Here is a 23,021-nt window from a genome sequence, read left to right as displayed (position 1 = left end):
AATTTTTTAACCCTTTATGCTTCCATAAATAAGGCTTTTTAAAAGTTTTTAAACTTATTTTTATTTGACTTTCTTTTGCTGTTTATTTCATCTTTTTTTTTTCCCAAGCAGAATTACTGTTCATAGAAGACATTATTTTAATAAATTTCTGAAATATGAGCCAAAAAACTGTATTAACCCTTTTTTGTATGTTTCTTGAGTTTTTTAAATATATTTGAGAATAATTAAGCATTTTGTATTGTAATGTGTATGTTATTACATGTTAATTAAGTAGTAAAGTCATTAAAAAGAACAAAATGTACAAGCTGCTCAAATCACAAGTACATTTTTCACCTGTTAATGACCCTTAGTTTTTAGATATATATTGCAAGCATAAAATGATTAATTCTGTGTGACGAGAGGGGCGGGGCCGGAGCAAGCCGGTGGAGTAAATGCTAATGTGCGACACCTGCGCCACTCACCGGTCTCGAGTCCCATGGAGGAGTGGACGACAGTGGATAAAAGGAGGAGTGACGACAGTGTAGTTCTGTTTGTGCGCGGCAGTCGTCCATGAGGGGCTGTCGCGCTGTTTTGTGTTTATTTTATTATTAAAGTTTTGTTTGAATGTTCGCCGGTTCCCGCCTCCTTCTTCCAGTGACTACGAACTTTGTTACATTGGTGCCAAAACCCGGGAGGAAGGAGGGACATGCTGCTGGAGATCCCTCGCCGCTGTGGTGAATCCGCGGTGCCATCGAGCATTGCGGAGCAGTCTGCCGCCATGGACGCTTGAGGAGGTGGGCTGGAGTGAGTTGCCGGGGGGGCGGACGAACTCGCTGCTGGCCGCCTGGGATGTGGAGGGACAGCTGCCATCCGTGAGGGAGCGGAGGAGTCACTGCCGTTCGCCATGATGGGGAGGAGTAGGGAATGGGGGACTCCTGCCGGCTGCCCGAACCTGGAGGAGCCGTCGCCGGTATCGTGGAAGAGTTTACCCAGCTGGTGGAGGGCCGAGCGGCAGTGTGTCTGGGAACTGGAACAATATATATATATTTTTTTTTAAAACATTTGAACAAAACTTTAATAATAAAATAAACACAAAATAGCGCGACAGCCCCTCGCGGACGACTGTCGCGTACAAACAGAACCAAAACACAAAATAAAATCCAGGCCTGGTCCTCTCTCGTCCTTCACTGTCGTCACTCCTCCTTTTATCCTTCCGGAGTTCCTCCGTGGGACTCGAGACCGGTGAGTGGCGCAGGTGTCGCGCATTAGCATTTACTCCACCAGCCTCGCTCCGTTCCCACGGCTCTTGGCCCCGCCCCTCTAGTCACATTCTGGTTTTATCAGTCTGATCGGCTGACTGATTGAGGTTTTGTTCAGGTGTCATGATGAATTATGCAATAAAAACATATACAGATCTAATGACAGTTCATTAAGCACTTTCTTCTTGTAATAAAATGTAATATCTTTATAACAACTTTAATTAACAAACATTGTAACATATAATACTAGCTTATTACTTCTTTACCGTACATCCAAAAATACAGTAAAGTAAATAAATAATAAAGTAATAAGTAAATAAATGAATAAAGTGCAGTTATTGCCTTAAAGAACTATTTCAATGGTATGCTAATATGGTCAGGTTTATTCTGTCTGATAAATAATTAAATTATATTTTTATTAAAATCCTGGAGCACATTTTTAGGTTTTTACTGTGTTGTATACATATGAACTATAAGCATCTATTCATATGTATCTCTTTTATTGAATTACTGAGCTATTTTGGATGTTGTATTTCTCTCTGTGTTTGAGCATGAGTGAGGTTTGGAAGCATGCTTTGGCAGCACATGTCCCAGCGGCCGAGAGCGAAGCATTAGTGGGGATTAGACACGCAAAACACTGTCCAGGTGAACAACAAGACACGTGAAACACACACAGCCCCTTTTACCCAACAGAACTGGGGCAAGAATTGCAACAAGGACGTGACTGTGATAATGAATCAAAACCAGACGAAAGTTGATCAGTTTATTACAGACAGAACACCCAATGTAAAATGTGCAGAAGTCTGCAAAAAAGCTATTACCTCCTGATTTGAACATTAATAATGTTTGTCAGTGTAGTCAGGCTGATTCAGTCATATTAAATAACATTTTGACTTGAATTAAAACAATATTATAGAATAAAATCAGTTACCACGCACATTTTTACCCCACATTATGCCCCATAATGTAAACAAATAAATAAAAGAATTTGATATATATATTTTTTGTCAATAATGTCATGTTCATATTGTGTAGTGTTATTTCAATATACAACAATTATGACTTTAATATTCTACAGTATACAGATTTCTGAACATTTGCTGCTTGACAATAATTTAATGATAATAATGCAGTGATAAATTAATATAGAAAATAACACACGTGGGAATATATTCATATATTAATACAGAAGTTATTTTAGTTCAGTAGTTCAGCCACTATTCATTCTTTATATAGAAAATGCAAATTGTACATATTTTGATATTATATTTTCAGTGATGCATAGCTGACCTTTAGGACTTGCATTGAAGTTCATATGTTCGTGTTTTGATGATTTATAATCCTGTTTTGATATAGAATTTGCTAGAATAATTTGCAATATGTAATCAAATTGTTAAAATACAATTATTCTCAAATGAAATGTCACATTTGTAATATAATAAAATTTAATATAATAAAAGTTTTCCTTGATTTTCATTCGCAGGCATTTGTTTGAAATGATAAATTGCGATGCATAATTACCCATTCCACTGACCACTTGCTGTTACATCAAGAGATGCAGGAGTGGGGCCATTCGGTGTCACATTGATTTCCAGTGTGGAGGATCAGCCTGAAGACCCTCCCTCCCTGCACCGCAAGATAAGAGGCACACAGATAATTTGGGATTAGTGTGAGTCTAAAAGCACAAGAGAAACTCTGACCCAATCAAAATCTGACTTCTCTCAACAGCATTGGTCAGAACATCAGCCAGATCCACAGCGATCCTCCAGAGGAAGATTTTGAGCTGGTTTTGGAGTTTGGAGAGGTGCTGGATGAAGATGAGGATGTTCATTTGCAGTCTGCTGTTTGTGTTGGGAGGAGATGTTCTCCTGGCCTGCTCTCTGAAGAACTACACGCTGTATGTGGAGAGACACGAGTGCGGTCACTGCATGGCTGTTAACACCACCATGTGCAGCGGAATGTGCTTCACACAGGTAAGAGCCTGACAGTTTCTCACCAAACTCAAGGAGCGTGCTTCTTAGATGTAATAATGTTTAAAATAATTCCGACAATTGACCAGTTCAATGCCAGAGATCAGCAGGTTTCATGATAAATGGTGTTTTCTGTTTTATTTTGTGTGAGGCATACAATGGAGCATCTGGTCTTAAAATATTAAGAAATCATTAAAATATTTGGAACACATTGAATTTAATATTGAATATAACATATTTAATCATAAAAAAACATCCAATATCTTTTTTTTTTTTTTTTTTTATTATGAGTATAGTTGTTCTAGCATTTGCTTTTGGGGTATACAGTGTGTGTGTGTGTGTGTGTGTGTGTGTGAGAGAGAGAGCGAGATAGAGAGAGAGAAAGAAAGAAAAAGAAAGAAATACATATGAGAGAGAGAGAAAATGAATTATAAAATGTATAAAACATTGCTTTTAAAATGAAGCAATAAATATTGAAAATGTCTGTAAACTTTCCATAAATTCCTGGAATATTCCCAAAAAATCCTGGAAAGTTTCCAAAATTTACTGGACATTTTCCACCTTTTTGCAACCCCAGTAATAAGTAATAATTAGTAATAGGCTAAGTATAAATACATAATATTTAGCATTGTTGTATATTAGATTAGGTGTTACATATATAAATAAATTAGGCTATAATAAATTCAGTATATATATATATATATATATATATATATAGATATATATTACTACAGTGTCCATTTTCTGTGTGTGACAGGACACAAACGTGCGAGGATTTGAGGGCAAGCGTTTCCTGATTCAGAGAGGATGCATGCATCATTCTCTGGTCTATCATTCTGCTAAGATGCCCGGCTGTCCCGTCCACACTGACCCGCTCTTCTTTTATCCGGTGGCACGCCGGTGCCGCTGCACAAAATGCAACACTACCAAGAACGAGTGTGTCTACAAGCCAAAACACACTCCCAGCAAATGCTCCGAGCAACTGTGTGCCATCTGAAATCAATCGACCAGGGGCTGCCCTCCTCACTATAATTTCCCTCTGATTTCCTTTTTTTCCCTCTTAATGTTTTGGTAACATTTCTTAATGTTTTATTAGAAAGTGTTTCTGAATTCAGTTATAGAAAGCATAAACAATATGGATGGTTTTGTAACAATGTTGTATATATAATATATACACACACATACAAAACTCAGCTATAGTGTCTTGCAGAAGAGAGGCGGTCTTTGTTGTGGTTCTCCTGTCTGTATCTTTTTCACTATAAATGTCTGCATTAATCAATCAAGTCTCATTTACTGTAACTTATAACATCACTCACTACTTTTTTTTTTTAACAAGCAAAGGTTTATAACAGACAGAGAAAAACACCATTACTAAAGCACCATATATATATACTAATCAAAAATAACTAATATAAATCTCCACAATAACAACAAAACATTCTACCTTGGTTTTAATCTTTAATGTATGACTGCAATCAAAAAATTTGACTTTTTAGGTTACATCAAAAAAAAAAGGCTTGTAAAATATATTTACATATAAATTGCACAGTTTGTCGAGTACATATGTTTGCGTGTGTCAGAAGGACAATTTGGCAAAAAATTTATTTTAAATTGTTACTGATTGATGATGATGATGACTTGCACGTTTTATTATGAAATCAGCAAAGTATGTAAATAATGTTGTGAAAACTGAAAAATAAACTGATAAAATTTGGTTTGACATTTCCATATTAGGAAAATTGCATATAAATTTGTGATTTTTGTGATTTTTGTTTTCAGAATCAAAATAAGTTTTAATTCATAACTATCACAATCTGTTTCCACAATATAGTTTTAATTTGTTATGCTATAACTAAAAAGCAGAACAGATAAAAAAATCTAATTATTTTATGGTCATATAACATAGTATTGTAGTTCCCTATCTGTCAGTCACTACGAGTTATGTCGTGACGACATTAGGGGTCTTACTTAGGAGCCTGAATCCTGTCTGATTAAGAGAAAATGCCAATGAAATTTGGCTAGTGGATTTTGCATGCTGAGCCACTCCCCGTGCATACGGGTATAAATAGGCGACAGGTGCATCCACTCATCAGATTTTTGCTTTGGAGCCGAGTGAATGAACACAGTTCGAGATTCACCAGGCGAATTCTGTCTGCTGCTGGAAAATAGGCTATTCTGGGTGGCGTTACGGAACAATCAGAGGCGTCCCTGTTAATTCAGCGATTCCCCTGGGTGCTTCATCTAAAAGAGCAGTTTCTGATCACGGATGGCTCGTGTCTTTTTAAAGATGCCGTTCTGTCCGTGTCCTCTTGGTTGCGGTCATTTCCTATTCTCCGTAGACAGCCACGATCATTGTCTTCAGTGTCTGGGCATCCAACACGCTGAAGCTGTGTCCATGGATGGTTCACTGTGAGAGTATGACCATGGCAGCGCTGCGATTGCACCTCTCTCTCCTCACGGGGATGGGAGGGGCTCCCTCTGTCACTACCCGTGCTAACTTCTCTGCCACGAGCAGAGAACCATCTAGTGCTCGGGCTAGTGCTCTGGGCAATCTGAGGGTTACAGTGAGAGCCTCTCCGCCGGGTCAGTCCCCACGGACCTCTCACTCCTCTCACAGCAGCTGTTCTGTGGGGCTCCCCGGTGATTCTGCTGTGCCGTCTTACGGCATACCCAGCGTTTCATTCGGCGTGCCGATAGAGGATCAGATGACGATAGCAGCACCGGGGGATGGGCGATCGTCCTCTGAGGATGAAGATTCGGCGAGGCTGCACCCCTCGGGTGTTGTCGCCACTGCTGAATCAGACCCAGAGTTGACGGCCATGCTTTCCCGGGCTGCCGTGAGCATCGGGCTGGAGGTGTGCACATCTCCCAGTCCCGAGCCCTCGCGGCAGGGTGATTGGTTCCTCGGCACAAGCTGTGGCTCGCGACCATGCCCTGCCCCTGTTCCTTTCTGCCCAGAGGTGCATGAGGAGCTGATGAAGTCGTGGACAGCCCCTTTTTCGGCCGGAAGCTGCTCGTCTGCCTCCTCCATCCTCACTACCATCAATGGCGGGGCAGCTAGGGGGTACGTTGACATTTCCCAGATGGAGAGTGCGGTTGCGCCTTTTTCGGCCGGAAGCTGCTCGTCTGCCTCCTCCATCCTCACTACCATCAATGGCGGGGCAGCTAGGGGGTACGTTGACATTTCCCAGATGGAGAGTGCGGTTGCGGTGCACCTGTGCCTGCAAAACGCCGCCACTTGGAGGAATCGTCCTCGTCTCCCGTCCAAAGCCTGTAAGCTGAGGGCGGCTCTCACCGCCAAGGCTTACAGTGTTGCGGGCCAAGCTGCCTCTGCCCTGCATGCCATGGCAATCCTGCAGGTCCACCAAGCCAAGGCACTCAAACAAATGCATGGGGGTAGTACCAGCCTGGGGTAAATGCAGGATCTGTGTAACGCGACTAGCTTCGCCATCCAGGCGACGGGAGTCGCGACGCAGTCCCTTGGGAAGGCGATGTCCACACTCGTGGCTCATGAGTGCCATCTATGTCTCAGCGTTGCTGAGATGAGTGACGTCGACAAAGTGGGCTTTCTTGATGCTCCCATCTCCCAGGCTGGGCTATTCGGCGACACTGTCGAGGACTTCGCCCAGCAGTTCTTGCCAGTGCAGCGGCAGACTGAGTCTATCCAGCACATCCTGCCCTGGCGTGATCCTCCACCTGCCACCATTCTGCCGCGGGCCACGCCTCAAGGCAAGGCAAGTTTATTTATATAGCACATTTCATACAGGGAGGAACGAGACACACCTGGAATCAAATAAACTAATTAATGAAACACAGCTGGACACAAATGATAACCAATGAGGACAGGACACAGGAAGAACCAAATAAGGGCAAACAGGAACATACACGTGACAGATCGACCCCCTCCCGGACAGCGCGGGACCATCGGGGAGCGGGGGGGTGCCCTGGAGGCTGGTGCAGGACTGGAACAGGGCGGAGACAAGGGAAGCCTCCAGGGCGGGTCAAGAGGCCATGGCGGAGCAGGCAGTTCAGGTTGCCATGGCAGAGCAGACAGTTCAGGGAGCCATGGTGGAGCAGGGAGCTCAGGGAGCCATGGCGGATCAGGGGTCTCAGGAGGCCATTCTTGACGCTCCCATCTCCCAGGCTGGGCTATTCGGCGACAGTCAGGGGACTCAGGAGGCCATGGCGGATCAGGAGACTCAGGAGGCCATGGCAGACCAGGAGACTCAGGAGGCCATGGTGGATCACGGGTATATGAACTGGAGCCCTCCCTGGGCTATACTCGGGAACAGGAGCCCTCCCCGGGCTTAACTGGGGATCAAGAGCCCTTCCTGGGCTAAACGAGGAATCAGGAGCCCTCCCTGGGCTTAACTGGGGATCAGGAGCCCTTCTTGGGCTAAACGAGGAATCAGGGAAGCACTTACGAGGTGCTGGCACTGGAGGGAGCTCTGGAGGAGCAGGCACAGCAAGGCGCTTTCGTGGAGCCGACACTGGAGCGAGCACTGGGGCTGGAGCCGACACTGGAGCGAGCACTGGGGCTGGAGCCGACCACCTTCTCCGCCTTTGGTTCCTCTCCCGGTTCGGGGTGGAAGGCGTGGTCGGCGGGCTAGAGTGCTGAACGGCCGGCAGGCTTGCCATAGGAGCGGCCGGTGAACTTGACTCAGGAACGGCCGGCGGAAGGGTTCCAGATCGGGATCGGAGGCTCTCCAGTCACCGGATGACTGCCTCCTTCCAGTCGAGGTTGGTGGTGGGAGATCCGCGGGGCGATAGTATGTTATCTCGAGCCGGAACAGAGTCATTAGGGTTTCCCCCTCGAGGGAGCTGGCGAGGGCGAGCAGCACGAATGCCCTCGCGTAACTGACAGGGTCGGGGTTTGCTTGAGCTACCGCTGAACATCGCTCGTTCCTCCATTTGGGCAGGGAGAATCGAACGGGGAAAAAAAACAAAAAAACAATTAAAAAAACGGAAAACAAACACAGGTAGAAGGGGTGCCGCTTACAGTCACGGTCGGTTCTTCTGTCACGGTGCTACTGTGAGGGAGCACGGAGCGAGGAAAGAGGAGACCAGGAGTACATCAACACATGAGACTTTAATTGAATCAAGGGAACCAGGAAGACACACATAGCAGAAGACATCAACAAGTAGAACCGACAAACACTAACTGAAAGGACTGGGGCTTTTAAACACAGGATAACGAGGGACTAAGGAGACACGCCTGGAATCAAATTGACAATTAATGAAACACAGCTGGACACAAATGATAACCAATGAGGACAGGACACAGGAAGAACCAAATAAGGGCAAACAGGAACATGCACGTGACAAAAACAAGGAATTTAAAAACTGAGAAAATGATTTAAAAATTGATTTACTCGTAGTGACCGACAAATAGAGAACGTCTCGGTTACATACATAACCCTAGTTCCCTGATGGAGGGAACGGAGACGTTATGTCCCCATGCCACAACCTTGAACCATCGCTGGTTGCCAGGGACAAGTTCTCGGCTCCTCAGCATAAAACCTGATGAGTGGATGCACCTGTCGCCTATTTATACCCGTATGCACAGGATCGGCTCAACATGCATAATACACTAGCCAAATTTCATTGCCATTTTCTCTTAATCAGAAAGGATTCGGGATCCCAAGTAAGACCCCTAATGTCATCACGACATACCGTCTCCGTTCCCTCCATCAGGGAACGTTTTGGTTACGGTCATTTCCCAGTAAAAACAAAAAGGGTATAGACCTGTTTTTGTTTTGCAGCTTGTGACAGAGTATACTGTCCAAAAAAAAAAAAAAGTTATCTAGAGCTGTTATACATCCTCGCTCAGGACATATCAGGATTAGTCTTAATTAATAGTTTTTTTGTGCCACATTAAGGGTTCTTTTGTGAATTAATAGAAAGTGTGGAGCAAACAAGGCATATAGTGAATAGTGGGAAAACAAAAATAATTTTGTGCAAAATCACAATTAGTATTTAGCAAACATCAAGAATTCCCATTTTCAAAACAGTGATATATTACCCAAATGTAGTTATGTTCTGTTAATTTTTACATACAGTTTAATATGTCATTGACTGAACTTTATTTGTCCAGCTTGCCATATTGACTTAATGTTGTTTCAATCATTGTGATTTTAATTCTACTTAATCAAAAAAGTATATAATACAATTTAACTAAGTTAAATGTAAATAACTAGGTTAAAGAAATGTTATTTCAGTCAACATTTATAAAAGTTAAAACAAAACTTTATACTTTATAAATATTTGTTAGTTATTGTTTCTCGAGTACAATCATTTTTAAATTATATAATTTTATACATGTATATTCAATTTTATTATATATATATATATATATATATATATGTTTTCACTTATGTGTATATCTAGTGTAACAGCCCCATTTTACTCATAATTAGACATTTTAGCCTACCTAAAATGGTGCAAGTACCTTGGATGTATGTTTACAAATAAAAAATATGGATCTCTAATATGTACATTAAAGAGAGTGTACCCTGGAGAGTCAAAATCTATAATTTAAATATAATTACATTAAGTAAGATTAAAGATTAAATTGGTTGAAGTGTCTCAATGAAGGGCACATATATTTCAATTGCCATCCAGAAACATTAAACTTCTATTTAGATCAGTACTATTTGTATTATATTACTTATATATATATATATATATATATATTTATTTATGTAAATCACATAAATGAAAATTTGCGTTTTAGAGAAATTCTTGCACAATAAATATCACGTGTTAACAACATGAACATGTAACTTACACTTTTCACATACTACTTAATAAAAGTAAAAAATCTGTACTATGAAAGTTTTTGCGACAGTAGACAGACAGTTAAAAAAAAAATTCTCAAAGAAAATAATTTAGTCATTCATGTAGAACATTCTAGACGTGTAAGAGCACGTTTAGGAAGAAATCCAACATTCTTTAAAAAACATAACATTTTAAAAATGTCTCTTTTTTTCAAATACTAAGTCTTCTAAAACTTATAAATGCATTTAAATGTACTCATCAAAAATCCCTAAACACGCATGCAAGTGTGTATGCAGTAGTGTAAGTGTCTCATTGCATGCTTACTGTAAGAAGATCCTGCTCCTCTGATTGGCCGTGCAGTCAGTCACAGCGGAGACACACAGTGAGGGAGTGAACTACCGGGGTTGCCTGAGGCTTCTGGGAGGGGTTACCGTATATAACCCCTCTCTGCTGCTTTGCACAGTGACTGCACCTCTGTCTACCACAGTCCTCTAACCAAACCACAAACCTCTCACCATGGCTCAACAACCAATCAGGTATGAACCAGAACCACTGTTTGTTGTGTGTTGTGTTGTAGTCAATAAAAACCCCTTTGAAGTTGCTGTATTGGTGTAGTTAATCAGTTTATACCTTTCATACACACTGGGACTGTAACATATTAAAAGGGAATTGTTAAATAAATGTGTCAACCTGACATTGCCTTGCTTCTTCTGACCTTTTCTTCAAAGCAATGCCTTGATTTCACATCATTGTTAAATGGAGGAATGGGTTAGGAGTGAATGAATGCATTAGGAATACAATTACTTAGATTTTTTTTGAGGTATTGATTCATTCATTCGCTCTCTTGTGTTTCTTTCAAGCCTCCCTGCCAAACTCATCAATGGTGGAGTTGCTGGACTGGTGGGTGTTACCTGTGTGTTTCCTATAGATCTTGCCAAGACAAGACTCCAGAACCAAAGAGGAAGCCAACGGGTTTACAAGAACATGTAGGCTATGTTTGATTTCCACATTTGTAAAATTTTAATTTCAATGCAAAGCAAAAAATACTTACTTTTAACCATACACTAAACACTTGCAAGTTCACTCAACCATAAATAAGACAACACTTTCTGAGAAAGAGAGTTCCTGGGAGTAAGTGAGATAATTACCTGTCATGATGGCCTGAAACTCGTTTTTCTTTCTCAGAACATTATGGATTAGTGAAAAGGGTGCAGCTTATTCAGTATTCATTCTATACTGTAGCTTTAGAATGGTGACTTAGCTCAGTAGACAACAATAACATTATTATTTTGATTAGGATGGACTGTCTGATTAAGACTGTTCGATCTGAGGGATACTTTGGAATGTACAGAGGTAAGTAGTTTTAGAAATTTGTTAGAATTTGACCTTCATTGTTTCCTAAAATCTAAAGCCCCGTGGACATCTTCATGATGCAACATAACTTGCATGTCAGCACTTTACACTATTTGCATAAAGAGACACCAATCCAAAGTCAATCCAGTCCAAAGCTGTTGGTTCCTGTGACTTACTTTTAGATATTTGATATAGTTTGCAAAAAAAGTTTTTATTGATTTATTATTATACTCTGTGTCAGGAATTATACGATGATCCAAAGCAGGAATTTCCTCCCAAAACTTTGAACTTACCAAAATTGTTCATTTTTCTTTACCAAAATTCTCATTAAAATGTTTCTAAAATTTCCCAAATTCCTACAGGTGCAGCAGTCAACCTAACACTGGTGACTCCTGAGAAGGCCATCAAACTGGCCGCCAATGATTTCTTCCGTCAGCAGCTCAGTAGGGGAGAGTACGTTCCCTCCGCTTCTATCAAGAAATTGTACAATACTCAATAATAGTTAAATGAAAGGGTTGAATGATCCTCACCTGTGTTTCAGACTCAAGCTGAGCGTGTTTCAGGAAATGTTGGCTGGCTGCGGGGCAGGGATGTGTCAGGTCATTGTCACAACCCCAATGGAAATGCTCAAGATCCAGCTTCAGGACGCAGGACGACTTGGTGAGGCATGAATACTGACCCAGGTTCACCTTCCATTACAATCAGTCTTCAATTTTCAATACCTTCAATGTTCATGATGTAATCAATGATCAAATCAGTGAATATTTCCTCCTGTACTTCATCTCCTTCTTGTATCTAAGACTTGTTGAAAGTGCCCCAACTAATTTTGTATGATTTAAGCCAGTGGTTCTCAACTCCAGTACTGGGGACCAACTGCTCTGCAAATTTGGGCATGTCTTCTTTATTTAACGCACCTGATTCAGATCATCAGCTCGTTAGAAGAGAGCTCCATGAACTAAGTATGTCAGATAACAGAGACATACAAAATGTTTAAAGAGGTGGATCCATATGATCGGAGTTTAGAACCACTGATTTGTAAGGTATTCTTTCTGCAGGAAGTTACTTGACAGGCTGTGTCATCTTTTACATTCAGTGGCCCAGCAGAGGAACTTACCCGTGCTCCACACTGTGAAACTTGGGACAGCCAGTCCGGTCCTGAACTGTTCGTACAATGTGGGTCCTGTGTCTTCAATTAGGAAAGTGTCAGCCATTCAGATTGCCCAGGAACTGTTTCGCACAAAGGGCATCCAAGGACTTTACAAAGGACTCGGAGCAACCCTCATGAGGTACGACTATCCTTTACGGTAAATGTTACGGCAATTTATTCCAAATTCAATCCTTTTGCTTAAACTCTGTTGAACTACTGGTTCAAGTACCACAGTATCTCTAAACTAAATACCACAAGGAAATATTGGTGTAAAGCAGGGGTGTCCATTCCTGCTCCTGGAGGGCCACTTTCCTACAGAGTTTGCTCTGACACATCTGCCTGGAAGTTTCTAATGATCCTAAAGACCTAGTTCAAGTGTGTTTAATTATGACTGGGACTAAACTCTGCTGAAAGATAGCCCTCCGGGAGCAGTATTGGACACCCCTGGTGTAGCATGATCGACCCAAGTTGGACTTGCCCCTTGATTAACATACTTGTTGGTCCTGGAACAACATTGCCATCAAACAATCTAAATTTAGAGTCAGATTTTGTTAGGACCTTGAACAACTAGTCCATCATTCCTTTCAGATTTTAGGAGTAGGTGGGGGGTTAGGGCTGTATATGTTTGCTAGGTACATTCGACAAAAGATGCTGATCCATGAACGTCCAACTTGGGCACGTTATCTCTTGAGACATTAGTAAAACAGACCTTGGGTCTTCTTCTTACAGGGACATCCCTTTCTCTGTGATTTACTTTCCGCTGTTTGCCCACATCAACAAGCTGGGAAAGACATCATCTGAGGATGATGATGTGCCTTTTTACTGGTCTTTTATTTCGGGCTGTGTGGCTGGATGTACAGCGGCTGTGGCAGTCAGTCCTTGTGACGGTGAGTCTTCAAGTTTTGCTGAAGAACACCTGTTTGTGTAGATGTTAGTTCATGTGCAAAGACTAAAGCTGATCCCATCTCTATCCAGTCGTGAAAACCCGGCTGCAGTCACTCAATAAAATTGCAAACGAAGACACCTACAATGGTGTGGCAGACTGCATCAGGTAAAGCAACCTGGTTAATGGACATTCTGCGAAAAAGAATCCGTAACAATTAATACAATTTTCTTTTTCGGCTGTGTTAATGATGATTCCGCTCTTTGTTCATACAGAAAGATAATGCGCAAAGAAGGGCCAGCTGCTTTTCTGAAGGGTGCCGGCTGCAGGGCGCTGGTCATTGCTCCACTCTTTGGAATTGCTCAAGTGGTTTATTTCATCGGTGTTGGGGAATTTCTCTTGGGACAAAGCCCATTCAACCTTTACTCTGTCTAAGCTATGAAACCACCTGAATTAAACTTTAAAGACCAACGCAGCTATGATGCGAATAATTATCTGAGAACAAACCAACCTGCTCTCATTACAATTTGTAATAATTTGTATGAGAAGGCAAAAGGTTACCTATAAAGGTTAAAAGTTTCTATATAAACCAAGTTATAGGACATCATACACTCTCAGAAAAAAAAGGTACAAAAGTTGTCACTGGGGTGGTACTCTTTCAAAATGAATATGTACCACTAAGTATTAATATGTTCTTATAAGGTACTACTATGCACTCTTTAGGGGTAAGTAAGGTACAAAGGTGTATACCACCCCAATACCTTTTTTTTCTGTGAGGGCACATTTTCGCCATCTCATACAAACTATTATGTGTTTTATAATTGTTAGAGTGTGTTGAAACAAGTGGTTGTTGGAGAAGACTGTTAATGGCTTAGAGTTTAAGTTCACGTCTTTACATGCTACCTATAGCATATTCAACTGGCTTATTCAGGAAGCTATATCATTGCACATGATTGTTTCTTTTTCTTTTGGAAATGTATGGTCAGAGAGGTCAGATTTATCCTCAGTGAGAGTTGATTTGAAAGCATATGGCCATGACTCATGCACTCAAAGGGCCAGAAAATCATGCAATATCTTTTTTTATACATATGTCATCCATTAACCATTTCTGCCCTACCTTTCTTGTGAGGTTTTGTATATACACAATATAACGGAGGCACTGCTGATTAATGTGGACATTAGCGTGGAGGCATACCTATGAGGACATTGTTATACAATATACAGTACATGACTTTGAAGAGACACACACACACAGAGACAGGATGTTTGATTCCTGCTGAAGTTAGGCTTTACTTTTACAGAATTAAAAGACATTCTGTTCAACCTAACCTTGTTAAATTGTCATACTTAAGAGTCATCTTGAACATCTTGAACCATTCCAGAAACTGGGTATTTGAGTGTGCTAAACAGAAGAAATATGGAACAAAACTATTTGAACAGTGGTTTGACACAAGGACCATAACTAAAAACTATTTGTGTTTTGCTCTTGTTTATTTCACAGTGTTCCTAATTTTGTTGTTAGTATGTGCAAATACATTCATTTAAAAAGTTCTCAGCTGTTTTTTTTTTTTTTTGGAATGACAAAATTATGATGTCTTTTGGATAAGCTATTATCTCTTAACATTTCTAATAAATTTGGCTATGATTTAAAATAGACAACACAATCCATAAGTGTAAAGTATGTAAAAATCACTGATATGCTTTGCAAGTAAGGTGGTGTTCAGAGATATGAAAAAAAAAAAAAAAAATTCTACCCAACAAAACTAACTCAGAACTAAGCTCAGGCTAAATTCGTAAAAATAGACATAATTGTGAAGTTATCAGTTTTGAAGTATAACATTTGCTTTTATTTATAGCTCAAAATAGATAGAATAAAAGTTTTATACAGTATGCATTATATTATGTGTGCTTTAAAACAAAATTACAAAGTTAAAGATTCAAATAAAGCATGAGATGCAGTAAAGAAAACTCTAAAGTGCTTGGTGAGTGTTAACTAAGAACACATGTGTGTTGGTGAAAAGTGCAAACTGTGCATTGCAGATGAAACTTTAGCCTGATTCTGCCCTAGTGCTTCCTGCATAGCATGCACTTGCAGCTGACGTGCATTTCATGCCAGAAACACAAGTCAAAATGAAGTCCTGCTTTAAAGTGGCGATGTGGCCAGCATGACTGTAATGTATGTGTTAAATAATTTTTTTTGAATGAGATTCATTGTAGTTACAATGTAATTTACAATAAAAATTGGTTTATTTTCTGACCTCTGTATTTAAAGGCGTACAGTAATTCCTGCTGGATAGTAATACAATTACAAATGGAAGTGGCATTTCCATTTGACTCTGGTGCTTGTGTAGCATGGAATACAAGTGGTAACAAAATAATTAAATTATCTTAATGATTTAATTATCTTAAAATGTGAAATTTTCAATTAAATTCATTTTTAAAACAAATAGTTCATATCAAAACAACTACAGTTTTTAATGTTTTAATTAATTAATGCTCATAAAGATTTACTGAGGTATTGGCAAACTCTACTTGGTGGGCCTAAATAGCATGACAACACTGCATGATCTATATTTAGAATGAATTGAGTAGCAGAAGCTTTACATTATACCTACTGCCAAGCTGGTGCCAAATACACACACACACACACACACACACACACACACACACACTATAAGACTTAAGCCCATGTCATGTGATACAACATGGATTCGATTGTGCTACTAACATTTCACTTCCAGAGCTTTCCATTGCAATCAGTTAAAAAGACAAGCAGTATTAATGTCATGTGATGAGGGGGCCGACTAAGGTCCTGTGGTAAATCCTAGGCAGTCTGCTCAGAAAAGCCGGGCCACCCATATATAATTTAATTTAACAGACAGGCCTGACAACCAATCGGCAACATGAACACAAGAAATCGGCAAAAACACAAGAATCAGAAACTTCAAACAAGTTTATTTGTTCTCATGCTGCAGTGTTCCTGAGAAACCGGAATGCTGTTTTGAACTTGTTCTCCAGAAAAATAAATTAAACACAAATTATGAACACTAACATCAAAAGACTGCAGTGTTATGTTTACAGTAAGAAAAAATCTCGACATTGTTTACACAAAGTGTAAGGAATAACACACTAAAAATAGTTTACAACAAAGCCTCTACTCGAAAGCCACACTACATGCTCCATACTAGTTATTTTACAGTCTGAACAGGGTTGCTTGTGGGTATGAGGATAGATCTACATCAACATTGAATGTGAACGGAACACTTGTTTCATGCATTACTCTCTGTTAGCATCGACTATGACGAATCGCTACTCTAATGCCATTTCAACTTGAGGAACTTCAGCAGTGACGCACCAGCAGAAATATATCTGACCAACCAATGGCTGCCCCATTATAAATAACAAAAGAGGGATTTCATCCCTTTTCCAATCCTTTCATTAAAAAAAACAACAAAACAAAACAAAAAAAAAACGTTCAACCAAATACTATGTTGTCTTTTCGGATAAATAAAAAAGGCACCTTCAAATGCATAATATGAAACAAAAGTTGCTGTACACTGGCCAAAACTGCCTCTATACACATTAACCGCACAATACAGATGTTCATGATCACTACAACTACAATGACAACTTATGAAACTCTCACAGATATGTACACAGAATGCAAGACTGAAGATATACTCACATTTACTGTTGCTCGGCGAAATTTTACAGTTCCCCATGTAGACTTCGCTCATGTTCAAATTGGTCACATGAATTTTCCACTTTGACCAACAGAAAGCTGCTTGGTTTGAAAGTGACTTCTGTGTGAGCTGCAATTGATGCATTGCTACACTATTGAAAATAGACCATTTTTGCCTGCGAAATGTTGCTGAAATATGGCTAATGTGACTGTGCGTTGAGCCTGTAAGACCAATTCAGTTCAGTGTGTGGAAAATTTGATTCATTACAAATTGGAGATACTTCAGTGCTCATTTCAGAATCCTGAATTTGATCATTTGAAGTTGAAGAATAGGTGACAATTTTTTTTGTCCAATATCACAATTTAAGATTAAAAATGTGGGGTTCAACAGTGTGAGACCTCGTTGAAAATCTGAGAAATAAAATCCAATTTAAACCTCAAAACACGACATATGGCACAGATGTGCTTCGAGTGACCTGAGTTCCTTTCCTGATCCTGTTTCCCTCTCTCAGTACTTCCTGTCTCAACTTCACCATCCTATCCAATCCCCCACTAATTAATAAGTGAAAGTGTGTACAAAGGAATTCACATGGACAGTCTCCCAATTATTTTAAAGTCAACCAATGCATTTATAACTTATTCATGCAATTTATATAAATGCATGTTGAAATAATAAAAATAACAACTCTTCAGTAACACTTTATTTTAAGGTGTTCTTGTTACACGTTACATGTACTTACTATATTAATAACAACAACAATTTATGCATAATTACATGCAAGCCAAACCCTAATCCTAAACCTAACCATACATGTACTTAATTAATATTACTCAGTACTTAAATGTATAATTACACAGTAACAAGGACACCTTAAAATAAAGTGTAACCAACTCGACTTCTAATTACTCCACTTAAGGACTCTGCGTGAACCATCCTCAATTAATGAAAGAATCAAGCAAATGATTCAAATGTTGTTCATGTCTGATTCATTTCGTATTCACAGCGCAGATGGTTGGATGTAGCCAATTATAGACGGTAGAATGCACAAGACAGTGTCAGTGGATCTTCAGAGTCTTTACTTAGCTACATGTGTAAAATAACCAGGGAACTCTACACTATAAGATCCAGCTTGAGAATGGGAAGATTTGGCTCCATCGTGCCAGAGAATACCAGGCTGTACCGTTATCAGTGGGGGCTTCAGATGAGCCCGGTTATTACATAACAGAAACCCGATCATCTGTGTTAGCGTGAGTTCAAATGCAAGAAAAGCAGTCCTGAAGTGGAAAGGACGTGGAGAAATTCAGAGGGGAAGCAAGACTTAAAGGGACAGTTCAACTAAAAATCACCCTGGAGTTGTGCCAAACCTGTATGAGTTTCTTTCAGCTGTTGAACAAAGAAAGAAGATATTTTGAAGAATGTCGGTAACCTTATAGTTCACAGTAAGCATTGACTTCCATAGTATTTTCTCCATACTGTGGAAGCCAATGGCTACCGTCAGCTGTTTGGTTACCACCATTTTTCAAAATATCTTTTGTGTTCAAAGGAACTCATACATATGGAAGCCTGTTTCTGCCACTGAATAAAAAAAAAAAAGTAATTGTGCCTTTTTATCTCACAATTATGACTTTTTTTCTCGCAATTGCGAGTTTATATCTCACAATTCTGACTTTTTTTCTCAGAATTGAGATATAAACTCGCAATTGCGAGTTATAAAGTCCAGTTCTGAGAAGTTTATATCTCACTATTCTGACTTAACTCGCAATTGCGCGCTTATATAACAATTCTGACTTCATTTATCAGAATTGCGAGTTTATATTTCACAATTCTGAGAAAAAAAAAGTCAGAATTGCGAGATAAAAAGTCGCAATTATAATTTTTATTTTTTTATTCAGTGACAGAAACGGGCTTCCATACATACAGGTTTGGAACAACATGAGGGTGAGTAAATGATTATAGATCTTTAATTTTTGCGTGAACTGTCCCTTTAAGAGGGCTTACTGGATGATATGGATACAAGGATTCTTCTGAAGATCACCAACATGTGAGTTTTGTGCGCATGTGCATGTCGTTCTGAACCTTCGCTAAGCATTTGTTTGTGCTTGGAACATGTCTGTGACGTAGAAGACTACTTTGTTTGTGTACAAACGTAAAGCGAAAGGCATCTGTGGGTCTTCTTCTCACCGTTCCCAGCGGCCGTGGGTTTGCCACAGAACCCCTGGCATCACATTACACAATATTTTTATCTGACGCAGCAACAGCCTGGAATAGCATCAATACATAAATCTGCAAACTCTCGCAGAAAGAGCTGATCAGTGCGCACTATAACTGAAGTCAAAATCTAAATTATATTCAAACGAATTTAACAACTTGTGTTTGTCACATTTGGAAGATCCAGCTCTGCACCCAACCAGCAGGCATTAAATAAAGACAATCCAGCAATTTGATCGAGTTTAAACAACTAGGCTGGACTAACCATCGTTTGGTTGAGGTGTACAGGATTATGAAAGTGGGGTTTGTTTTCGGCTCCTGAGTGGCAGAAGAACACCTTGAGCTTGGTTGGAATGTTACTGTTGTATATGCAAGTCCAGCAGAGGTTAAGTGTCAAAGGTGAAAGGTCATGTCCAGGTGAGGAAGACTGTGTTAGATCACCTCCCTGCTGTTCCGGATTGCACAGCATAGGACCATACTAAAGATCATGCCAATAATCTGTAAAAAGAGAAGATGTTACGCATGAAATTATAACTGACTTCCTTTTTAATCCACACGCTTACCTTACATACAATAAGTGCACATTATTTAAAAAAAATGTTTGGTTTTACAAATATTATTACTATTATTAAAATATATATACCACCATTTGGGGTCAGTAAGATTCTTTTTAAAATAAATAAATACGTTTTTTCAGCAAGGACGCATTAACAAAAATGACAGTAAAGACATTTATAATGTTACAAACCATTTCTATTTTTAAATAAATACTGTTCTTTTGAACTTTGTATTCATCAGAGAATCCAGAATGCAAAATGTTTACAAAAATATGGAGCAGCTGCAACGGTTTTCATCATTTCTTGATGAAAGTTTCTTGAGTAGCAAATCAGCATATTAGAAAGATTTCTGAAGGATCATGTGACACTGCTGCTGAAAATTCAGCTTTGACTCACAGTAATATACGTTATTTTTATTATTTGATCATAATAATATATTAAAAAGAAAAACATCATATTTTAAACTAATCATATTTCACAGTATTACTGTTTTTTACTGTATTTTTGATTAAATAAATGCAGCCTTGATAAGCATAAGAGAGTTCTTCCAAAAACACTCAAAACATCTTACAAACCCCAAACATTTATTTATTTGTTTGTTTATATAATTTCAAAAACATAATCCAAAAGAAGGAAAATCATCAGGAGGCCTTGTTTTAGACATAAAGTCGCAATTCTGAGAAATAAAGTCAGAACTGCGAGATTAAAATCTCACAATTATGACTTTTTTTCTCGCAATTGCGAGTTTATATCTCACAATTCTGACTTTTTTTCTCAGAATTGAGATATAAACTCGCAATTGCGAGTTATAAAGTCCAGTTCTGAGAAGTTTATATCTCACTATTCTGACTTAACTCGCAATTGCGCGCTTATATAACAATTCTGACTTCATTTATCAGAATTGCGAGTTTATATTTCACAATTCTGAGAAAAAAAAAGTCAGAATTGCGAGATAAAAAGTCGCAATTATAATTTTTATTTTTTTATTCAGTGACAGAAACGGGCTTCCATACATACAGGTTTGGAACAACATGAGGGTGAGTAAATGATTATAGATCTTTAATTTTTGCGTGAACTGTCCCTTTAAGAGGGCTTACTGGATGATATGGATACAAGGATTCTTCTGAAGATCACCAACATGTGAGTTTTGTGCGCATGTGCATGTCGTTCTGAACCTTCGCTAAGCATTTGTTTGTGCTTGGAACATGTCTGTGACGTAGAAGACTACTTTGTTTGTGTACAAACGTAAAGCGAAAGGCATCTGTGGGTCTTCTTCTCACCGTTCCCAGCGGCCGTGGGTTTGCCACAGAACCCCTGGCATCACATTACACAATATTTTTATCTGACGCAGCAACAGCCTGGAATAGCATCAATACATAAATCTGCAAACTCTCGCAGAAAGAGCTGATCAGTGCGCACTATAACTGAAGTCAAAATCTAAATTATATTCAAACGAATTTAACAACTTGTGTTTGTCACATTTGGAAGATCCAGCTCTGCACCCAACCAGCAGGCATTAAATAAAGACAATCCAGCAATTTGATCGAGTTTAAACAACTAGGCTGGACTAACCATCGTTTGGTTGAGGTGTACAGGATTATGAAAGTGGGGTTTGTTTTCGGCTCCTGAGTGGCAGAAGAACACCTTGAGCTTGGTTGGAATGTTACTGTTGTATATGCAAGTCCAGCAGAGGTTAAGTGTCAAAGGTGAAAGGTCATGTCCAGGTGAGGAAGACTGTGTTAGATCACCTCCCTGCTGTTCCGGATTGCACAGCATAGGACCATACTAAAGATCATGCCAATAATCTGTAAAAAGAGAAGATGTTACGCATGAAATTATAACTGACTTCCTTTTTAATCCACACGCTTACCTTACATACAATAAGTGCACATTATTTAAAAAAAATGTTTGGTTTTACAAATATTATTACTATTATTAAAATATATATACCACCATTTGGGGTCAGTAAGATTCTTTTTAAAATAAATAAATACGTTTTTTCAGCAAGGACGCATTAACAAAAATGACAGTAAAGACATTTATAATGTTACAAACCATTTCTATTTTTAAATAAATACTGTTCTTTTGAACTTTGTATTCATCAGAGAATCCAGAATGCAAAATGTTTACAAAAATATGGAGCAGCTGCAACGGTTTTCATCATTTCTTGATGAAAGTTTCTTGAGTAGCAAATCAGCATATTAGAAAGATTTCTGAAGGATCATGTGACACTGCTGCTGAAAATTCAGCTTTGACTCACAGTAATATACGTTATTTTTATTATTTGATCATAATAATATATTAAAAAGAAAAACATCATATTTTAAACTAATCATATTTCACAGTATTACTGTTTTTTACTGTATTTTTGATTAAATAAATGCAGCCTTGATAAGCATAAGAGAGTTCTTCCAAAAACACTCAAAACATCTTACAAACCCCAAACATTTATTTATTTGTTTGTTTATATAATTTCAAAAACATAATCCAAAAGAAGGAAAATCATCAGGAGGCCTTGTTTTAAAAGTTACAAGTATTTTAAAGTATTCAAATTATGAAGTTTGAAAGTTATACAGGATCAGGATAAAAACTGACTATATTGACTACAGTTAATGACATAATGGTATTTACCATGACTCCCGCGATTCCAATCCCCACATAACCCACGATGAAGAGCTTACTGCTGAAAAACTGTTCAATGGCCTCATGACATGTCTGCATAGAGTCAAACAGATTGATAACTGACTGATTGATAATATGCATCTCAATACCACATCTTCCTAAATAATTCAGTTTCAATGCACGTTGAACAGATGTCACACTAACTGAAGTGTTATACAGTTCTACAAGTGCCAAACATACTAGTGTTCTACTAACTGCATAAATAATGGCCCTCATCTTTCTCACCTGGTTTGATACGACGTCTTGACACAAACTGCTTTGTGTTGAAGGTGAGCCACAGCAGTTCAACTGCAGATTTGAAGTGTTACAAATTGAAATCTTTCATAATAAGGTTAGACAAATATATAAACATAATTTAGATTATATTTATATCAGTGTTGTTATTGATAACGTCTCGGTTACGTATGTAACCCTCGTTCCCTGAAGGAGGGAACGGAGACGTCACGTCGGATGACCGACGAATTGGGATCTCGCTTAGAGAGACCAATCTACTTCGAGTGTAAACTAAACGAGCCAATGCACA

At 39.1% G+C, this 23,021-nt stretch overlaps 3 protein-coding genes across 4 annotated transcripts in view; 2 read left to right on the top strand and 1 right to left on the bottom strand.

Moving 5' to 3' along the window:
• Positions 1–3,050: 3,050 nt before the first annotated feature.
• LOC107696970 (thyrotropin subunit beta-like) lies at positions 3,051–4,301 on the top strand. The gene is made up of 2 exons (XM_016497550.1): positions 3,051–3,211; positions 3,966–4,301. The coding sequence occupies exons 1-2, from the start codon at positions 3,056–3,058 to the stop codon at positions 4,203–4,205; spliced, it is 396 nt and encodes a 131-aa protein (XP_016353036.1). The 5' UTR covers positions 3,051–3,055; the 3' UTR covers positions 4,206–4,301.
• Positions 4,302–10,451: 6,150 nt separating this feature from the next.
• On the top strand, positions 10,452–13,839 carry LOC107697031 (mitochondrial glutamate carrier 1-like). 2 transcript variants are annotated; one of them, XM_016497659.1, is made up of 9 exons: positions 10,452–10,521; positions 10,846–10,971; positions 11,283–11,338; positions 11,701–11,791; positions 11,880–11,998; positions 12,432–12,624; positions 13,215–13,372; positions 13,461–13,536; positions 13,644–13,839. In XM_016497659.1, exons 1-9 carry the CDS (start codon positions 10,502–10,504, stop codon positions 13,801–13,803), a joined length of 999 nt encoding a protein of 332 aa, XP_016353145.1. In that variant the 5' UTR covers positions 10,452–10,501; the 3' UTR covers positions 13,804–13,839. The 2 variants fall into 2 exon arrangements, with proteins under 2 accessions (XP_016353145.1, XP_016353144.1); XM_016497658.1 differs by having other exon boundaries at positions 12,432–12,642.
• Positions 13,840–20,857: 7,018 nt separating this feature from the next.
• The window catches only part of LOC107696969 (CD9 antigen-like), a 21,041-nt gene continuing 18,877 nt past the window's right edge, over positions 20,858–23,021 (bottom strand). The window contains exons 6-8 of the mRNA XM_016497549.1: positions 22,724–22,786; positions 22,448–22,531; positions 20,858–21,621 (exon numbers count right to left, since the gene is read on the bottom strand). Of these exons, the coding sequence (XP_016353035.1) occupies positions 21,556–21,621; positions 22,448–22,531; positions 22,724–22,786 (213 nt within the window). The 3' untranslated portion in view covers positions 20,858–21,555. The remainder of the gene's footprint in view (positions 21,622–22,447; positions 22,532–22,723; positions 22,787–23,021) is intronic.

This window comes from Sinocyclocheilus anshuiensis, unplaced genomic scaffold (assembly GCF_001515605.1).
Source record: "Sinocyclocheilus anshuiensis isolate Anshui unplaced genomic scaffold, SAMN03320099.WGS_v1.1 scaffold130, whole genome shotgun sequence".
Lineage (NCBI taxonomy): Eukaryota > Metazoa > Chordata > Actinopteri > Cypriniformes > Cyprinidae > Sinocyclocheilus > Sinocyclocheilus anshuiensis.
This window is presented reverse-complemented; position numbering and strand designations above follow the sequence as displayed.